General features: G+C 37.3%; 1 protein-coding gene across 2 annotated transcripts in view; it reads right to left on the bottom strand.

Moving 5' to 3' along the window:
• Positions 1-1,954: 1,954 nt before the first annotated feature.
• The window catches only part of TTC8 (tetratricopeptide repeat domain 8), a 44,529-nt gene continuing 25,064 nt past the window's right edge, over positions 1,955-21,419 (bottom strand). For both annotated transcript variants that reach the window (XM_055809547.1, XM_055809625.1), the window contains 8 exons: positions 17,650-17,735; positions 15,041-15,128; positions 11,354-11,464; positions 9,193-9,332; positions 7,711-7,885; positions 6,263-6,385; positions 4,306-4,389; positions 1,955-2,621 (listed from right to left, as the gene is read on the bottom strand). In XM_055809547.1, the coding sequence (XP_055665522.1) occupies positions 2,505-2,621; positions 4,306-4,389; positions 6,263-6,385; positions 7,711-7,885; positions 9,193-9,332; positions 11,354-11,464; positions 15,041-15,128; positions 17,650-17,735 (924 nt within the window). In that variant the 3' untranslated portion in view covers positions 1,955-2,504. The remainder of the gene's footprint in view (positions 2,622-4,305; positions 4,390-6,262; positions 6,386-7,710; positions 7,886-9,192; positions 9,333-11,353; positions 11,465-15,040; positions 15,129-17,649; positions 17,736-21,419) is intronic.

The following is a 21,419-nucleotide window of genomic DNA, read 5'->3' as shown; positions in this document are numbered from 1 at the left end:
AAAATTGTGTTGTCTTTTTCATTGCATTTTATTTTCTACTCCTAAGAGGCTTTATAAATGCTGGCTTGACATAGCTGGAGCTGTGCTACAGGTTAGAGGAAACATGATTTCTGCATTACGAAAATGTTGCTTGCAATACTAAGGTCACACCGTCCTAACATGATCCTACTGCAGAAATGAATACAGATTTTGATGCATTGTGTTGTGCTATGTCGTCCTCAATTAACTGAAGGTGGTTTGCCCCAGGACCTGCCGATTCATCTGTTCATTGGAGCTCACACTAAATGAGCATATAACAAAATCGAAAGATTCTTCCATGGCAAACAGCCTGCTCATTCATCTGTTGTTTCACTGCGGTGCTGTACTCATTACCAGATTTCATTTAATTTGTACGTGTGCTAATTGTGAAAAAAGTACTGTTGCACCCTTGCTTTGGGGCATGAAAGGTCAACAAAGCAAACAGGTGCTGGCTTTTGGGGCAATCAAAATACACTGTGTTAAAGTAAATTTGGAACGGCTTGCAGATGCTGCACATTAGGGAGTGAAAGGGTTTAATCCTTATTTAGAACTTTGTCTGTTTGTGTGTGGGATGGGGCTTTTTAATAATTAATTTGCACAAGCATCTTGTGTAAAGAATTCCTTACAATCCATAAACCTTCTTCCTTTCAGTCTCCACACATCCCCCAATATTAAAAGAATAATCATGTCAGATCTCTATGTCAGACTAAGGAGTACTGTCTGCTAAAAAGTGGAGTTATTCAGACCATTAACTTGAGCAGGATCACAGTAAGTGGTATCTTATATGCACCTACGAGGAACTATTGGACTGTGACACTGGATTAAAAACTGAAGTTGTATTACTAGTGTCTGTTCCAGATCATGTAGAAATAGTCTTATTTACTATGCAATTTTAAAAATACTTTAATAGTATGACATTCAAAAATTCTCAACAGTTGTGTTTAAACTGCCAAGACAAACATTTTATTTTCTGGTAGCTTCCTAAGTTTGGCGCTGTCAACTGGAAACATATAACTACAGTAGATCAAAGGATGGAACTTCCCTATAAATTTTTCCCTTTCAGCAGAAAGCAAAATCTTATTTACGAAATGAAAATTACTGGTAACTAAGGTTCTCTCTTAATTAGTTTGTGACAAATTTTTGACAATATAAAGACCAATGTGGAAAAAATATTTCCATTAAAGATGCTGCATCTATTCACCCAGTAATGCTTTTGCATTTCACAACATGATGTGACAGCAGCTAATGGCAGTGTTTCCAACTGGCATCTAAAGACTGCTCTGTAGGGGAGCCTGTGGGTACACTTCTCTAAGCAGTCCAGCATCTGCCTTCATCAGCTACAACAGTCATACAAAGATGAGGGTGGGGAAGTAACGACTGCCCAAAAGGAAGACATAATATTCATAAGCATGTTTAGGGTTACTTCCTAAACCAGGATAATCCCTTCATGTATCAGAGAAACATGAAAACATTTTAAAGGCCTGTTTCAGGATGTGCCATTTCAGAATGCCTTACCATCCCATGTTTCTTAAAGGTCTTTTAAAAAGGTCAAGTTGGCAAGTCATGCAAATTTATCCCTTTTAGTCAGAACACAAAGATATATGACAGAGAGAAAGTCTTTGTTGCTATTAGTGGTATTCTTGTAGTTAGGATGATCCAAATATTTATTTAGCAACAGTGCTTATGTGGTAGCACAAGTAACCACCCAAACATTGCTTTGTTTTCAATTACTAGTACTTAACCCTGCAAGCTTCTAAATATCCTTTGACCTCACAGAGATGAACAATAAACTCTCCTGGGTAGAGAGGAACACACATATTTATGCTATTTTGTCCCAGTTCTGTGGAGTCTTTCAAAATATGTTCAGATGGCTCACTAATTTTCATGGCAATAAGGATGTAACTTTAACTTACACAAACAAATGAGACAAACCATACAAACTGGAATTTATTTTATTCATACAGTACAACAAGGAATATAAGAACTTCTGCTTTACATACGTATTTTAAATTCTTTTTAGGAATTTTACTTTTAAAACTTAACATGCAGTTTGAAGACCAGATAGGAAGTACTCTAACTCTATATTACTTAACAGATTGTCACACAGGAATTGTTAAAAGCACTTTTTTCTGCAGAAAAGTCAGAAAAAAAAAATCCTTTACAATGTTCGTTAATATTAAATGGATACTTACTTGCTCATATACCAGACAACTATTTCAAAGTTGTCATACTGACAGTATCCTGCCATTCCTGTCATATCTCATGTATGTAGCTGCAACATACTCTACCTGCTTTTTAGTAAGTGATATGTTTTGAGATAACAAAAACTAATCAGGACTTTTCAAACTTTCCTGCTACTCAAAGTAACACAGGCTTTGCCACAGGAACGCATTAAGTATAGTTTATCTACTTAGAGCTAGTATTTTCAAAAAGATGTATGGGACATTCGCTCTAGCTAACTTTTTATATAATAAAAAAAAAGCTAATCAGAGCATAGCGAAGTGCTGTTTTAACTGTTTGATGAGCTGTTGTGTATCAACATGGCCTGGAAATGCTTCTTCTGACTTCTGCGCAGCTGTGTAACTCCTCTGAAGATCTCCAACCTGTAAGAAACACACAAACTAATTTTGTAAATCCAAGCACTGCAGTATTTGCATCATGTATTCTGTGCAGTACATTTCTGATGCTCACAGATGTTTAAACATAGCTGGTCCTGAGAGTGAACAAATAAAAGTCAGCGTGGAGGCTTCTGAACTCAGGGTTCTGTTCCCCTTACATTAAGGGATGAGAATAAAAAGACAGAAATATGATTTAATGGGAGGAATGCTTCAAGACAGTAATTTTATATCCCATTCCACATGACTTCCTGGAGAATGGACAAGGTACATCATGCCCAGTGCTTGAAGTCAGGAGGAATAAAACCCAGATTTGGTTTTCACCTCCATAGAAGTGCTGTTGTATATACAGGCAAAACACACCAAATCAGGCCTCTGTAAAAGCGCCAACTCCATGTGATTTCCTGCTTTCTCACAGAGAGGCACAAGAGGGAGAGCTGATGTTGCTCCTCTGCTGCTTTTAGAAGTATGTTTCCACATTGTTTCTTACTTAGTGAACTTTCTTTTTCCTTAATAGCCATCATTTTTGGAAGGAGGAAGTGTATGTAGGGAACGCATCTGAGAAAGTGGGTTCAGCAAGAAAGAACTCAAATGTTTGTGAACACATCTAGTAAAAGTGATAGCTCCTGGGTGGAAAGGAAGAAGCTACGGAAAATGTCAGTGGGAGGCCTCTGTTGCCTCTGCATCAGTCAACACAGAGCTTCAGAGCAGCAAAAATTCTCTGAAGGGGAAGAAACCAGGGTCCTGGCCAGAGAAGTTATGTATTGTAAACCATGGCCTTACACCAAATCCAAGGATTACATTACCGCACTGCATCAACAGCTCGTTGATCTGGCCATCTGTCCCCTTCCATAACCTATACAGGGTCTTTGTGCAAAAGCTAAACAAGACATTTGCAGACTAGGATTTACTCCTTAATCACTAAGTACAGAATGCAATTATTCAAAATCGTCTTATATTTCACAATGGAGAGGATACACTTACAAATTAATGGGTTGTTCTCTCCTTGCTGCATGTACTTTAGTATCTGTAGGAGTTGAGCAGCCTACACCAACACAGACTCATAACAGAATCTTGACGGTGTAGGCACAAGCAAAGGAGCAATTTTTTCTTGTGAAAAATGTAAAGACTTGTACAAGTTTCTCCTTATTAACAGGAAGGCTGGACATGCTGATAATTCAGTGTCTGAGACACTCTGTATGAAAGAGATTATTAACACACAAAATCCAAAGATTGTAAAGCTGAAGAACAGACTTTCCTTTTGAGATCAGTAAGATCAGGGGATGAACAAATTATACTCTTTCTATAATTACTGATAAATCATATGATACTATTTCACTTCACATTCTGAAAAAGCCAACAGCTAAAGACTGTAAATGGAATTGTTAACCAATTGTTCATCTTCTGGGTGTCTGGAAAAGCACAAAGTTTCTTTATAGCTCTATAGTACATAGTTGGCCTGACTTACTCTCAAAAGCAAACATTTGAATGCCTACTTTTACACACAAAGCTTCCGGGTATTAAAATGAGAATGTAACTTTAGTTTTCCTTGAGTTTATGCACTCTGTATTCTTTCATCTTACCTATTTGGAATTCTCAATAATAACAATAAAAACCCAACTGCCCCACCAAGGCTCAATTTTTAGATTACAAGAACAGGATAGTGCATTACCTTCTCTGAGAGTATTGCAAAATTGAAATGGGGCTCATACATATGAGGTGCTAAAGATGAAGCAGTCTGCAGCAAAGCTCTTGCCTATGTAAAGAAAGAAAAAAATCACCAGTGAAATCTGGGAGGGAGGGAGGGGAACAAGAAACTAATGCAATTTTCATCATTCTTAAAAGAAATCATCCTGTGTCATCTTTACTAGGCCTTTACTAAGAAAGCCATCTCCAACTATGCATGAGTTACACCAATAGTACATTTAGGCATAATACAGTCTAATAGCATTGAAATGAGTAAGACTCTTGGCTAAGTAAGAAAAGACATGTAGGAACTTAATTAAGCAATTCAGTCTGAAACAACAAACACAATATATTAATAGAAAAATAGAAAAAAAATATAGAAAAATATAGAAAAAAAAATTGAAAAAAAGTATTTACAGTCCCACTCCACTGTATTTATCTGTTGTCTTTGACAGCACCAATTTAAGCATCCCTGAAAACCTCAACTTTATCATAAAAAATGACCGTTTTCACACTCAAAAATTTTACAAATATTAACTCTTTATTTCTGCCTAGCAAAATAGTAGCATTAAAAACTAATTAAACTAAACTAAAAACTAAATAATTAAAAATTAAGTCTCAGAGTGTGGATTTTCATGCTGTAAATCCAATACAAAATTAAGGTCAAATTGTGAATGCTTTTACTAAAAAATGTGGAACTTTGGGGGGAAAAATGATCTTTTAAAAACAAAGGTATCTGTAAACTGTTTGGGAAAGCAGAGTTAAGAACTTATTAAAACTCCCTGAATCTGACAATTTTGAGTACATGCACCAGTACTTACGAAACAACATTGTGAAATAAAACCCAAGATAAGCAAAACATCTTAACATTTTTTTTTATTCTGTGCAGAATTTTATTGTTGTAACGATCCCAATTTTTAATTATACATGTGATACAAGAAGAAAATAGAAAATTTTAAGCTAAAACCTAAAATAGACAGGAAACAATTTATTATAATGGAAAGGCTCTGTAGTGTTAATTATTAGCAATCGCAGCCTCCACAACTGGACATTAAGTTCCACCTGGGAATTAAATATTTGTGAATTTACTGATTATGAAACTGAAACTAAACCCAAAGTTTATTTGTCACTAGAAACATCCAGTGCTGGGTTGATTTCAGTGTTTCCATGGTAGTTGCTAGGTTATCCAAAGTTAACATAGAGAATTTGCTCTTAGAAGTATTTACAAGTCTCTGCATCACATTGTAGCTCTCTGATGTATATATGAATCTATCAAAATAGGCTTGCTCTGGTAAGAATTAAAACAAGCCCACAGTAGTTCAAACTGTCCAACAAATGCATATTAATTCTCCCCGTGTGTGTATAAAAAATGCATGCATTTAATCCACTGTGCATGTCAATTATACACCTAAGTGCGATACAACTTAGTCTACTCACATTAGGTAAGATGAACCACCAAGCTTACTGATGCAATTTATCAAGAACCTGCTGCTTTGGGACAAAACTCTAAAGCAATCTCCTTGTTGAAAACAATCTTTTAAGAGCTGATGTGATTGCTCTCTTCTGCCACCCAACAAAAGTATATTATCTACATTTATAAACTGAATATATAGTTGAAGTTGTAATTTAAGTGACAATTACAGAGTGATGTGTTTTGTTTTGGGTATCAATTTAGAAAAAACATCTCGACAACTGCAAAGCCACTGCAAACCCTGTTTGTCTTTGATGAACCATTTGGGTATGCCTAAGAATGAGCACTTTAATGGGAGATGGCATGACAACATGGAGATTACACTGAAACATGCATAAAAGTTATCCATGTTTTCTGCCCGTAATAGCTGCGAGATGTTCATATGATGACTCCACCTCAGGGAAATGACATGTTTCTAAAGTACAAAAGAGCCAAAGGAAGCATTCTGCTGAGGCTGAGATTCAACACCAACCTGTTCAATGTGACCTTTTCGCATTTCTAGCACGGCCAAGTTGTTGTAAGCTTCTGCATAGTCGTTATTGTTGACTAATGTTAGCTTGAAACACTGGTAAGCCAGGTTCAGGTCTCCTATTCCCTAAAAGTAAGATTGTATTTTAATTCGTGAAAAGACTGGAAACAGCACGCATCTGTTTTGTCATCTGGAGTATCTTTTCACCCATATGTAATACCATGGAATACAAATTACAATAAAAACACGTTGATCAGAACCATATGTGCTTTCTTCCCAGACCCTCTCATTTTCTACTTATTCATTCTTCCTCCAGACAGAATTGTTCCCCTCCAGCACAAACTTCCACACTCCAAGTGATATTCACTTCATCTAGTTCAACTTTTAGATGACTAAGGTGTCATCTAAAGACTACAGTATCTGCTAACGTCTATAGTAGGGTAAGGAAAACAGAGATTTCTCCAAAGGGGAAGTCATCTTGCCTCTCTGTCTCTACAGAGATTTTAAAAAATCACACATAAACCTAGTTTTTAGAAGATAAAAATTAAGGAAGGTTAATTTCTTTGTACGGAGCAGCTGACTACTCTTTCACGCTCTAGTGTTATGACCAACACTGATACAGCATCATGTTACACATTAGAAGTGCCAAATGCTGAAAAATACAGGCACATTAGCTCAAATGTTTTAGGCAGTATAAATTAATGTTCTTATCCGAGTTGGAGTACAATCAAGACGAACAGTTGAGTTTCTCTCTGACTTAAAAATCATAATCAGCGTTTGAAGACAGTTCTCATTAAAAACCTGTCAAAAACTTTTATTCAGTAACTGCACTCAGCGCAAGCAGCTAAAGAGAAATCTAACACAACTTCTGGAAGAACATCTGCAAAAATAGGCAATGAATGCGAAGTAGTATAGAAATTTAGCAAACTTTATCACACAATTACACAGTATTCCTATAGCTGCCTCTAAGACAGAGGAACATGCCTTTTCAACTACGACATACATAGTGGTTTAGTGTCTGCTATATGCTGCTGAATATGTATTTTTATGACAACAAAATCAATCTAATATTCCATGTAACACAAATAACAGCTCTGAGAAAAATATTTTAAATTCAATTTTTTTGTCAGATTAGCTTGTTTTGCAGCAAAGGCCTTCAAGGACTGATATGTGTTGCAATTTTTTTAGAAAGAAGGGAAGGTTAAAGACAGTGGGGAGGAAGAATCTTTTAGCAGGAATAAGCCACATTCTGTGAAGATTTACAGAACTTTTTTCTTTTGTCTCTTCCTCTCTACTGAATTGCAAATAAACCTTTAATGTGTACTGCACTTTACCCTGTACACAATTGGATTTCATATTTCAAAGTAGGGCAATGACTCCTTCCTAGTTATTCTTTTTCCAGTTTTTGTAAAACAGTATTTATTCAGAAAAGTGGTTAGTATTTTTCATACCACAGCCACGTGTCCCAAGTTGTACCACACATCTGCTGTCTCCTCCTCATTTTCAGCCAAAAACAGTGCACGTTCAAATGAAGATAGCGTCATATCATATTGCTGGGCATAGAAGCAACAGAGGCCCAGATTGTTAAAAAGCTGGCAGTTATAAACACCCATCTGCAGGAGCCGTCTAGATTGAAAGAAAATATTTATTTTTTTAGATTAATTTCAAGTAAGAGTTCTGTTATAAATGACAAAGTTCTCTCCTCCGTTCTCCCTGTTCTGAGAATGTGCAACAACCAAGTGTTATAGTCTTAAACTTGGTAAAGGTTTCATGAAGAGCAGTCCAGGGCATTTTTTGATTAGTAAGAATCAAACTGTGCAAAACAGTTTTCATGTAAATTAGATAGCCTCTGTCTTTTTGGCTGTGCCACATGATCTGACTTTAAGACAGAGCTGTATGCAGACTTTTTCAATTTCCTCTTTCCAGTCTCTCAACCTCAATCAAGCTGCAATTTGTTTCCGTTGTAACTCTTCAGACTTCAGTATTTCGCTTGATTCCTGCACTTCAGCACCGCTCTTAATCAGTAAATCTAGCATGTGAATCTACACTAATCTTCCATTTGAAGTATAACTCAGATTTTGATTCAAATTTATGTTTAATGTGTCTTTAGAATGGAGATGTTTCGTAAAAATTTTGTTTAATAATATTTATAGGAAAGCCAGATATGCTAAGAGGGCCAGGAAAAAAGAAGGCTGCTGTCAGGAGTGTGACTGTGAGTTTCTGAACGTAAAGCATTAAAAGAGCTCTGGTCCAACAGAAATTAGGTGGTAGTGTTTATACTGACTTCATATGCTACTAGACTTAAGAACATGAGTCAGGCTCCTTTGCACTCTGACTGTATCGAAATACAAAGGAAGCAGCATCATTTGACACTATCTTTTTGTTGCTTTCAATAAAACATGGGGAACCCCAGCCCATGTTCAAATAAGGAATTTTGTGGTCACAACTGCTTGTGACTTCAGGTGGAGTTTTTCCTTTTGAAAAGACTACTCTTTTTCAAAGGACTAAATAGCAAGTCCATGTGGCTTCTGAATGCAACTGAAGCTGAGAGTAAGGTCCAGTGTTCTCAAACTGCCTCATGCTGTGAAAGATTATTTCTTGTTTGTTAATCAATTAAACTGTTTAGTAATCAATTGTAATCAATTTAATCTTGTTTATTAATGACTTAAATTGTTTTTATAATCTTTGTTGATACTACTACATACTCCATATGCAATGATGACAAATTTTTGACAGAAAGATGCAATTATCGCTGGCCAAGAAGATACCTAAGTTGGTAACCTGCTTTTACGGTGATATTGTGCAAATGATCAATCACCCTCCTATGCCCATCTCCTAATGTTCTTTTCTTGCTATCAGCATTACAAACCCCAAGCCTTTACATTACCCTCCCACACGTTCAGTTCCTCCTCCCTCCCCTTAAGGGTAGATACCTATAAAATCGCAGAGCTATCTCAGGCTGGTCTGAATAAAAATGGTTACTACCAATGCATGCAATGGCTTCCACGTGAGTATTGTCTTGTTTTAAGACGTCTTTATAGTACTCTGCAGCCGAAGAGATATTGTTCATTTCCTATACATTTGGAAAAAAATCAGATTAATTCTACTTTTTATCACTGATTTTTAACATAAAACTTATTAAAGTGCCACTCTACAGAGTGCTTTATCTATGACCTGTACAATACTTAACCAAGATTAATTACGTATGCTCCTGCAGTTCTCTGATCATACAATGCAACATCACTGATTGGCATCTTCACAAGCAACATGTGCATCCACAAGAAGAATGCATATTAATTTATCAGTGCAAGCTGTACCTGTCATTACTTCTATGCCACAGCTACAAAAAAGAGATTTTTTTTTTTATTTTTTAGAAAGAAAGATTGTTCAGAAGCTTAGCATGTGCAATAGGCATTTGTTACTTTTTGCATAACGACTTCTGATACACAGTACTGTGCAGTCTGTTTCCCAGTATGGTAACATACAGTAGACTTATTTACCCAGTTAATGTCTCAATTATTTTCAGTGCTGTGTAAGTCAACTCATGAATTGCTCTGAACACAAATGAGAATATAATTGCACACGAAGAATTATCACAAGCCTTTGAAAACAGGAATCATGGATTTAATATCAAAACTTGTACTAGCTAGGATATGCCAGTGAAGAAAACTATATTGTATAAAAATATATGCTTGGATGTATGCTACTTGGAAGATTAATTAGGGTGAACTCATTGTTGTAAACAATTACACTGCTTCTGAGCACCAGAGGACTCTACTCCCTATCAGAAGAAAATAAATTAAAAGATCAAAACACACTCCCATGTTTAGAGAGGAATAATTTCTACCTGTGTGCTGCAGATACACTGTACTCTCAACATGACTAAAGAGTAAGTTTTTATTTAACCTCAGCATCATATTTAGCAATGAAAAAGGTATTTCCTGTGGTTAAAGGAAATAGTACTAAAACAGCCCCTTTAAAAATAATGGGGTTTTTAAAACCAAAAAAGGTCTACATCTCTTCCCACTGTCAAAATGTAGTGACATAGAAGAAAAGCTCTAATTAAGATGCCTGATGCATATATTCCACTTGTGAGTCTATGTGATGAGAACAGCCTTGTGCTGCAGTACAAATCTTTGCTAATGGAGTTATAATCCTGTACTCGGGTATCAGTGCAAAACTAGATCCTGTCAACTATATGCTGCTTTTTAATAATTCCTTGAAGAGCTATGCAATGCTATGTATGGTTCTGAAGAATAATGTCCATATTAAAAACTGTTTAACAATTCATAAAGAAAAGCCTCCAAAAATTAGCAGCTGTTTTCTTCCTAGCTGAAGGACAAAAAGGATCTAATATGAAAATGAATTAATGCTTAGGGGTTAGATAAGAATGATGAGATCAGGAAAGAATGCCAAGTATGAATTCAGATGCAAAAAAAAAAATAATTCATGACTTTGTTTAAAACATTTGTTCTGGAAGAGCATCGTTACCAACTTTCACTGAAAGACAATATTAAGTTCACTATCTGTCATGAAAATACACACTTTTAAAATACAAAATAGATTGTTACCAAGCTAAAATGAAGCTAGTTTAAAATTAATCCTACTTAAAATAACATTTACTTCCTAAACCAAGAAACATTCACATTCCAACTGTTCTCACTGGCTTAAGGAACTAACAGTAACACATAGTGCTAATAAAGACAACACTGATGAGTAGACTATTGTGCTGTTTAATCCTGCTAGCAGGCTGTTGGTGACTTCAGCAGTTTTAGTACGATTAAACATATATGAACTAGACCTAGCTACATGGACAACATCTGGACCACTTGACTTAATGCGGACTTGCTTTTGTGTGTCAAGGGTAAAAAGGACCTCACCAGTGTGATTAACCATTTAAACAAATAAGCCTGCAAGGCTCCCCTGACACCACTTTGGTATCTTTGTGTAATGTTACCTGTTTTGCATTAGTGGTACTGAAAATCAGCACAGTCAGTTTTTGATACCCTTACCATTATATTTAACTATTGGCTCTTTTTTCTTGCTCAGGCAGTGAACTTTGGCCACAATAAGGATTGCACAGTGGGTGCATACCTCATAAATTCTGGCAATTCCACAAATAAGAGTCACTTCTCCAGGAAATCGATCTAACCCTTGCTTGAAAAGGTTCAAAGCTGTTACAGGCTGATCCAAGCGCAAATACACCTAAGCAAATAAAAAGTGTATATAAATGTTAAATGTCTGACTTTTATACTTGTACTGCTGTTTAACAAGGGATATAAATAAAAGGGATGACACCTCCCTTTATGCAGTAAACCATTAGTTGAGATGGTGAATTAATACTGGGAAAATAATGGAGTGAATACTGAATAAATCTCTGTAATACAGATAAAATAGGCTACTTAGGATAATTAAATTTGCATGCGTATCATCTAGACATTATTAATTCATCTGGACATCACTAATAAACCAAAAAAACTATCTTGTTATTTATTATCATATCAAAATAATATACTTTGACACTGAGGTGAAGGTATCACTCTGAATATTTTCCTGTTTAATGTATTTTTTAAAACTTATGTGTAATCTTGGATCTTCGGGTTGATAGTACTGAAATACCGAAATATTTTACTTAGTCAAATAAGACTGCACTGCACAGAGCCGTGACACTTTCAAACTTCCTTACTGCTCTGCCAACCTCCCCGTCACAAACAATAAAATCCTGTAACAGAAAGAGGGCAGTTTTGCCTCTGTGATTTTGGCTCCCATGTTCATTATGACAATATGTGATGTGGATAATGTAGTGTGAGAACTAGACAGAGGGTATCAACATACCGACAGAGACCACCTCTGCAGCTGTCTGAGAGTACAACTGTAGAGCCCTCCTGTTGTGGGGCATGGTAAATACAGCTACAGCAAAGGAAAAAACCCCGCACACCTCCTCTGGGAAACTACATGGCTAGAGGGATTAATCTGTCTCCTACTGAGTGGAACAGTGCTTTGAGTGCTCCTGTTGCATGAATATTACATTAAATAGTACTAATACTTGATATGACTAAAAAAGGGAAAGAATCTGTGACTGGTATCCTGACACAAACATTCTGTGATGCAATGTAAGAAAAATATCATTAACTGCTTCTGCCCTTGAGCTTCATGGACTTCTGAGAGCCAACAATCTAAATCCTAAATTCTTTATTTGCATCCCTACAGATACATACTGCTGTAGACATTTGCAAAGAATTCTTTCCTATGACCACCCAAGTGACATTCTTGTGAAAGAACTGTCCACTGTTAATTAAAGGGACTGTCATTTCAAGCTGATCACTGGCAAAAAGAAATAAAATACAAGCATTTTTTCCCCAGTCATTTCGCTAATGTCACTTACTTTTCCTGTATTAAGTTAGAAAATTAATTCCTTCTTGTGAAAAGCAATAAAAGAGCGAGGGGGGTGGATTTTGGGGTGGTGGTGGTACTTGGTAGAGTACGACTGTACTACCACCACCATCAACGAATACATTTTAAATGGACAACGTATTCCTAATGCACTCTATCTGGGCATGTTGCTGTCTCTAAAATAGACGTCAACTCATTTGCTATAGTTTTTCATGTATAAACCATCCAGCAGTTTCTGATGAATATTATGTCTGCATTAAACTTAAAACTTTAAATAATTGTCCCATTGTGACTGTCATGCTCCTTATATTTTTCTAGCAGTTTTCCACAACTAAATTACTCTGTAAAGAGTTTCAGTGGAAAGTAAACAGATAAAAAGAGAATACATGATAGCTGATTATAACTTCTTAACTAAGAAGAACCTTGGTTGGTTGCTTTTACTCCTACATGACACCTATGTGAGTGACTTGTACAATTTATCCTAAATATGTGTAGTAAGCCAGTGCACACTGCCATAATTTCGTTATTTTCTTTGTTTGAACTGAGAGAAAATTTTAATTAGCAGGTTTTTTGGTTTGTTTACTTGCTTGTTTTTTGACCTGATCTAGCTATGAAGCACACCTATCTTCATATTTTGGGGGCAAAATGTGTAAAAAAAGGAGGACAGGAAACTCCACCAGATCTGCTCCTTTTTCATCTTTTTATGTTTGCTTATGAAGTACCTTTTCTGAGCATTATGACTCAGGTCTGCTCTACTGCTTCATCTGGAGATTCACTCCAAAGATGCACTCACTACAGGTCCTCTGTGTAAATATTACACTAAGACAACACAGCCACAGTGCTCTTCTATGTAATTCTCACATCCAGTGGCATATCCCACTGTCCAACATCTCTGCAGACTGAAAAGCTGCTATACAGCTGAGTAGCAAAAGAAATTAAAAGAGAGGTGGGACAATTTCCACCTACTTACAGCTGCTCTGGGGAGACCTGCTCTTTAAGAGTGCTACAGCTATAGTCATTAAGTTTTAGCTGCCATACACAGAATGGTTCTATTTTCTTTTTGGTATCTCTCTGATCTCTTGTAAAAGTATCCCATTTCCAGCTCTTCTGGGTCATGAGAGACTTCATAACTTTTCAGCAGCCTCAGTATTTTGTTTTCTTTGGTCTTTTATCTTTTTATAAATTACTTTTCAAGGGAGAGTTAGCTTTCAGGAAAATAGTTTAAAAAAAACAGATAGCTGTTGCAATAATGAATATAAACAGGAAACTAATTGGTACTGTAGTATTGGTCTGTTTGCACAGAACTTGATGCAATCCTATTTTTTCTAACAGCTGCTTAACTCAAGTAACTCTTATCTTTTCAGTACTGTCAGATTGAGCTGTATCTCAGTGCCCTACTCTATTGACTGTCCACCCACAGTCACTAAATCATGTTGTGTGATGCTTTATACTTCAGCGAGCTGGCCTATGGACTGGGAGGTGGAAGTTCAAACACATCTCCTACTTGAGCTAGTAATGATGTGGTGGGATGCCTATCTCCCATAACGAATCACTGTTAATCCAATTACTCTGCCAATTTAATCACTCTGTGTAGTGCATATGATTTGCAGAATGACTCCTGGTAGTGCCACAAATCTAAAATTTCTAAGCTCAATTGTGTAAACCAACTCCTGTATTGAAGACAAGTCTTCAGATAGCAATGATGATCATTTAAATACAAAACGTAAATTGCTTAAGAAATGTAAAGGTAAAGCAAGTATCACAATATGAGTATCTGAATCATCCACTAGTAGTGATGACTTTTGATAGGCCTGTGACAGCTGGCTTAAAGGGAGCTGAAAAAGAGCAACTGATTTCATCTCTTTCTGGGACAGAAGGAAGAAAACTGCAGTTTAAGTTTCTCACAGGCCACCTTTCCTTGAATGTCTGGAAAAATGTTTAGCATCTGATGGGTACCTGGTAATTCTGAGGCTTTGATTCTTGTTTTGATTTTGCTTGTGAAACTTGGGATTTTGAGCTATACTCTTCACTTACTGACTTATTGCAGAGGTGTCCTAGGAAACCATATACAGCTACACTGTTCATACTGGAACTCCAGTAATTCTTAGCTATATAATCCTCATGGGAGTTTAGAGAATAGAATACAGTAATGTAGGAGTGTTTGGTGGTGGTTTTTTGTGTGAAATCTGGAAGCTCCAAATTTTTTTTTGTGAACTATAGACTTCCATTTCAACTGTTAGCATGTACTGCCTCAGGTCTATATGGAGATCACACACTATTAAACTTAATGGTGTATCAAGGTCAATACTCAGATATTCTGGTGTATGGTCTTCCCAGGGATAGTCTGGAATTTCACTTAATTCTTAAACAAAAAAATCTATGACTTACTTTTGCCAAATACAAGACTGTATCAACCATGTCCTGTTGCTTCAGAGCTGACTTAAATTGTTTTTCGGCTTCACGATATAATCCTAACCTAAAGAGACAACAGATGAGATACACAAGGTATTTGTTTATTGGTTCTGTGTGTTGATTATTTTTTTTAAATAAAAAAATAAATTAAATAATTAAGCAGTGCACAATAAGCCAAACGTACTGACCAAAGGCATACTTTAAGGTCAGGTATTTGTGTTCACATTAACAAATGCTGTTAAATATATTAAGGTTACAATTCATTAAATTTGGCCCCCTTTTGTACATGTAGCCTTCTGGTGCTAACTGAATAATGACACACTCATTTTCATAGGACTCCTTGCTGCTCTTTGTACAGAATGGACAGTAGAAAACGAGCAATACGTCATGCCTCAACTTCTACCCATGTAGTTTTGGAGCAGAATTTCCTCACTCACGGCAAAGAATAGGTAGATACTCTCCACTGTAAAGGTTAGGGAACACGTAATCATCTATAAAACACCTTCTCCTAGCCTCGTACAGAAAATGGTGGAACTTCTGTTACTGATGTTAAAAATCTTTAGCTGTGTTTTGAAAACATGTTGTATTGCAAATGGCACCACAGCTTATGACTGTTCATTAACACTGACCAAGGCTGAGCCCATCAGCGATGGTGGTAGCACCTCTGGGATAACGTGTTTAAGAAGAGGGGAAAATAACTGCTGCGGAACAGCAGCCAGAGACAGGAGGGAGAATATGTGAGGGAGATAACTCTGCAGACACCGGGTCAATGCAGGAGGAGGGCAGGAGGCGCTCCAGGCACCAGAGCAGATTCCCCTGCAGCCCACGGCGAAGCCCACGGTGAGACAGGCTGTGCCCTCAGCAGCCCACGGAGGGTAATGGTGGAGCAGGTCTCCCCCTGCAGCCCCTGGAGGACCCCACACCAGAGCAGGTGGGTGCCCAAAGGAGGCTGTGACCCCTTGGGAAGCCCATGCTGGAGCAGGCTCCTGGCAGGACCTGTGGCCCCATGGAGAGGAGCCCAGGCTGGGGCAGGTTTGCTGGCCGGGCTTGTGACCCCGTGGGGGACCCAGGCTGGGGCAGCCTGTGCCTGAGGGGCTGTGCCCCATGGGAGGGACCCACACTCGAGCAGGTCATGGGAAGGACTCACGCCGGAGAAGTTTGTGGAGAACTGTCTCCCATGGGAGGGACCCTGCTGCTGGAGCAGGGAGAGCGTGAGGAGGAGGGAGCAGCAGAGACAAGGTGTGATGAACTGAGGGCAGCCCCATTCCCCATCCCCCTGTGCTGCTGTGGGGGAGGAGGGAGAGAACTCGGGAGTGAAGCTGAGCCTGGGAAGAAGGGCAGGGGGGGGAAGGTGTTTTTAAGATTTAGTTTTTATTTCTTGTTACCCTGCTCTGATTTGATTGGTAATAAATTCAACTAATTTTCCCCTGAGTCAAGTCTGTTTTACCCACGACGGTAATTGCTGAGTGATCTCTCCCTGTCCTTACCTCAACCCACTGACATTTCATCATATTTTCTCTCCCCTGGCCAGCCAAGGAGGGGAGCAATAGAGTGACTTTGTTTTTTGGCACCTGGCATCCAGCCAGGGTCAACTCACCACAGCTCAAAAAAACCAAACCACTCTAATCTTCTAAAGAACGTCAAATAAAGGTTAAGGATAGTGAGGAATTTCATTAGTTAGAGCACCTGAAAAGAAGCAATAGTTTCATGCCAAGATAGAACATAGAATTTTAAAAGGCTAACTGCTTTGTATTATCAACCTGTTCCTACAAGAATTGCTTGTAGCATTGTAAAGACTGCAGACGATGCTTCAGTTTTTTAACAGTCAATATGGTATCCATATGTTTTATGTTCCTGGGACAAACACATTGTAAAGAATGAAACGGGGAGCTGCCTCAGTACTTGTTTGGTTTATGGGAAACAGGGCTGTATCAAGGAGGAGTTCCACCTGATTTGGTAGAACTGGCTGTTACAACCATAGCTAGATCCTCAGCAGCCATTCCGAATGGCTTGCAACAAGCTCTCCTCCCCGCTGCTGCCACTCCTTCCTCAGAGGCGTATCGTATCGCCGCAGTGTCAGGGTACCCCTAAGCCGTTAGTAACAGATGCTCAGGTACGGGGTGCCAGCCCTGAGGCCTTGTGGCTTTGGAACTGGTACTTAGTGGGCAATGTGACTCTGGCATAAAATGTCTAATATGGGTATTTCATTTTTTATAATTTCATCAATTTGAAGCCCTCATTGACAGTTGATTTCTCAAGCTAATATTGTAATAGTCATTTTGTGTGGTCTGTTTTAACAATAGTTCTTTGCATTTATTTACTGACTTTTCAAACAATGACTTTGAAACACATTAACAGAGGTGAAGATGCAACTAATTCAGTTACTTAAAGGTACTCAGCGCTGATGCCTTTACCTCAAGCAGTTGAACATTATCTCCTGTATATTAAAGGATATTTAAGCACAGCGCTCTCCAACTAAATACTTACTGAACTGTTTCTCAGCGTTCAGCATTGTGTAATACACCCAGCAGTTCAGGCCCTGCACTCACACCGACTGATCACGGAAAAAATGAAAAATGGCTTACCTATAGTAGCACTTCCCAATTTGGACTTTCCACCACCAGTCCTTGAATTGTGCATGCTCAGTGGCAAGGGCTGCCAAATCTAGAGCCTTCCAAAACAAACCCATCATCTTAACATTAATACCTTGAATGTTTACACAGAGAAGAAGAACACAAAGTGACCAATGTAAAGATTTTTGTAAAGAGCAAATACTGAACAAAAAGTCCGGGTAAACTTGAGGTGGGGGCACTGCTTTATGTTTACTATTTTATAGCTTTAGTGCATAAAGTAGCTGAAAGGATAATTTGTCCCTGTAAGAACACGTAATCCAAGCAGCTTCTAGTAATTCAAAAAGAAAATATAAAATTAATTTTATCAGACTCCTGACATGCTGCTTATAGAATATTTGTGTGTGCCAACATGCTTTTTCTAAGCTTCCCATCATTGTTCACTAAAAGTTGTTAAAAACAAGTAAAAATATACTAAAATAAAAAAATCAGTTCAGCCAGTTTGAGATACTGTAGAAACTGTCATCTCATTGCTAATATCAGGCTGCCTCCACTTCTGGGAACTCTCAGATATGTACAGTAAGAAATAATTATTCTTTTAAAAGTCCTATGACATAAATAATTGCTTTGTGACAGATCAGAAAAATAGATAAATATTCTAAGAAACAGACAGATTTTGAAGAGGGTGGAGGTCTAAAATCTCTTTTATCTGGTATACTGGAAAATCAGGTATGCTAATCAATGTGCTACCATCAGCCACTACAGACAGAATCTATGGCTTTTCATGTTTTAGCTATAATTTCAATATTCCTGTTAAAACAAATAGATGTGTGTTCTGTACCAAAACCTACCAAAGAAGCAATTGTTAGTGTCCCTTGTTTCAAAATTCCATTTTGTCCCAGAATGTATCAAAACATGCTATGTTATTTATATTTTCGCGGTATCTTCAGAAATAGTCTAAAAAGCTTTAATGCAGTATTTTTATAGCAAAGAACTGACCTTTTTTTTGTTTGTTTGTTTGTTTTCATAAACATTTTGCAGACCACAGAAATCAGAAACTAGCTACCTACTATGAACAACATGTAAAAGTTCTGTGCACTGGCCACGCAGTAGCAGAGGAACCAATAATTTCCAAGAAAAATAAAAGATCTGAACACTTGAAACACTAGAAAAAGCCTAGTTTAGTGACATCTACCTCTGCGTTTGATACCTGTTCTTCCTGCTAGCAAAACGAGGCTGCAAGTAATCAACAGGTATAGATTTGACATAGCACAGCAAAGTCAGCGGAGCTATGACAACATAGACAAGTTGCTGTCTTTTGGCTCTGTGAGAAAGAATAATTTGTTTTCTGTAGCAATTCAGACTGAGAAGTTGTATTGATGCTGCCCTCAAAGAGAAGGAGATAGTTGTCATTCCCTGCCTCTGTGACAGGAGAGAGAAAACTGAGGAAAGCTTACAACTCTGAAGTCACTATTTCTTCCAGTTAGGTGGAACCCTTGACCTCAGATGGCAGCTCTTATCTTGGTTGCCTTTTGTTTCTTAATGGCTTTGCAAATTGCACAACAACATCTATAATGGGGAAGAAGCTTGCTTCAAGACAGAAGTTACTGGTTTCCCTCCCAATCAAATACTTTCCTTCATCTGATGGTATATAAACATTTTTTTCCCAGTACTGGGAAAATTTGGGAAAGTAGTTGATGTTAAAACATTGGTTACTTTTGTTGCATTTACAAATGTATAAACAATGTGCATGCCTATCAAATACCACACCTGCTTCTAATGCAGCATGAGCAGTCACTTAAAATGAGTGAGGATCATCCTGCAAATAATGTGCTTCAAAGAGCTTTCCTTAGAGCGCTCTGATGACAAGTATTCAGGGAGAAGGACTTGAACTTCAGAAAACGATCCCTTCTGCAGCTACACATTCAGCTTTCTTTCTGGTATCCTAATTATTTCTGATAAGTATTTTATGCAAGGCTAACAATTCTGGCTGCTCTTGGAAGGTGGGAACTAAGACTGCTTCAGGCTTAGTAGACACTAACATCAGCAGTTTATCTGTCAGTGCAGATCCTGAATTCTTACTGGGATTTTATTACTGACATCAAGAAGCAAAGTATGACTTCATTTTAAAGTTAGTTTTTGAAATTAAGTCCTGTTTTTATACTTTCCCATTAAGGAATTAGGAAAGGAATAGGAAAATCCTGTTTCTGACACTTTACTAGTGATCGCAAAGACTTTAATCCAAAAAACCTACAGATGTACCAATATTTCTAAAAAGTGCTTGCCTGAAAAGGCTTTGTTCTTATCGGTGACAGCTTTTTGCATGGTAGTAGTTATAGACTTTCTGTTGTATTACAACACAATCTTTCGACAACATGGCCTTTGCAATGTTAGTAAATTGATTAAATTAGACTTTTGAGTCAAAGCCTTCACCTTGCCATGGCAATACCAACTGCTAACATATTTCAATTTGTTTGTTGCAAACTTTTTTTTTTTTTTAATTGCACAGTTTAGGTACAAATCAATGTTCAATCTGCACAGCATGTTAATTTAAAACCAATCTATAATAGCAGTACCAAGCATTATGCCTGTCCTGCACTCCTGTGCATTGCTGAATGTTGGTACAGTTGTACTAATAACTAGAAGGGAAAAACAGCACGGATTGTTGATTGGCAGATGCTGGTATGTCTTTTAAAGGATTTTTTTAGTTCTAGTGTACATATCAAAAAAACCCGAACTCCATGCTGATTGTCCCAGAAGCTTTAATAAACTTTAGGATATAACTGATCATCTGGACATGTTGGTCAGCTGAAATTGTTACTCTATAGAGTACTTAGTATAGTCAGTCACTCATGTATGCAGGAGTCCATTTCGATAACAGTCTTAGCCCTAGGAAGCCTTTCAGAACAAATTTATTTTACTCTGATTTTACTCTCTTATATTTGTGCAAATAAAAATAATAAAAAGCCCCCATACTTAGTGTGTTTTCCGTTAACAAAAAGTTCTTAATGAATCAGGGCTGTTTTTAAAGGAAAAAGAACGTAGATTCTTGAATCGTAAATGTATGTAGCATGATTTTACCATTACTTTCCTCAGATAAACTATATTATAACTAAGAATTCCAAATTGTCTACCAGCTATAACTTGGTATAAAACATATTGTAGGGTTGTGGTAATTTACTATTGCATTGCAAAATTACATTGGTAAACGTACATTTGTTTGAAACTTAGTGATTTCATACACAGTATTGTATGCACCAAGAAATTAGATAGATGGAAATGACAGCAAGCATCTGATACTTCTTTCACGTGCTGTTGTATGCCAGTAATTCTCCCAGCAACAGTTATTGACTGAAGTCTATTTGTAGACAAATCAATACAGGTTAGCCTGTAAGATAACTGAGTAAATGACATTAGCCATAGTCAATTTAACACAATTTCTTGTCGTGTCTTCCAGATTCCTATACTTTGTAAATCTAACAAAGTTCCATTATAAATAGATTTCTATCAGAAAGTATAATCTTCAGAGTATTGGGAAGAACTAAGGAAATATCAGAGCTCATGACTTCTGGCCCTAAGTATATATTGTACACTCATTGCTATTCTCAGGACAAAGTGTCTTGCCATCATTACCCACCTGGGAATAACAGCAGAATATGATGTCACAGTCTACGGCTGAAAAAAGGCGCAGCTGAACTATTTCTGGACAAGTCTTTTTAACTGCCTTGCTCTTACAGCATTTAGCTCATAAAATGGCTTTCAGAAATAATTCAAGGAGTACAGAA

Source organism: Falco peregrinus, chromosome 1 (assembly GCF_023634155.1).
Source record: "Falco peregrinus isolate bFalPer1 chromosome 1, bFalPer1.pri, whole genome shotgun sequence".
Lineage (NCBI taxonomy): Eukaryota > Metazoa > Chordata > Aves > Falconiformes > Falconidae > Falco > Falco peregrinus.
Note: the sequence above shows the minus strand (reverse complement) of the source record. Positions and strands in the feature narration are given on the sequence as shown.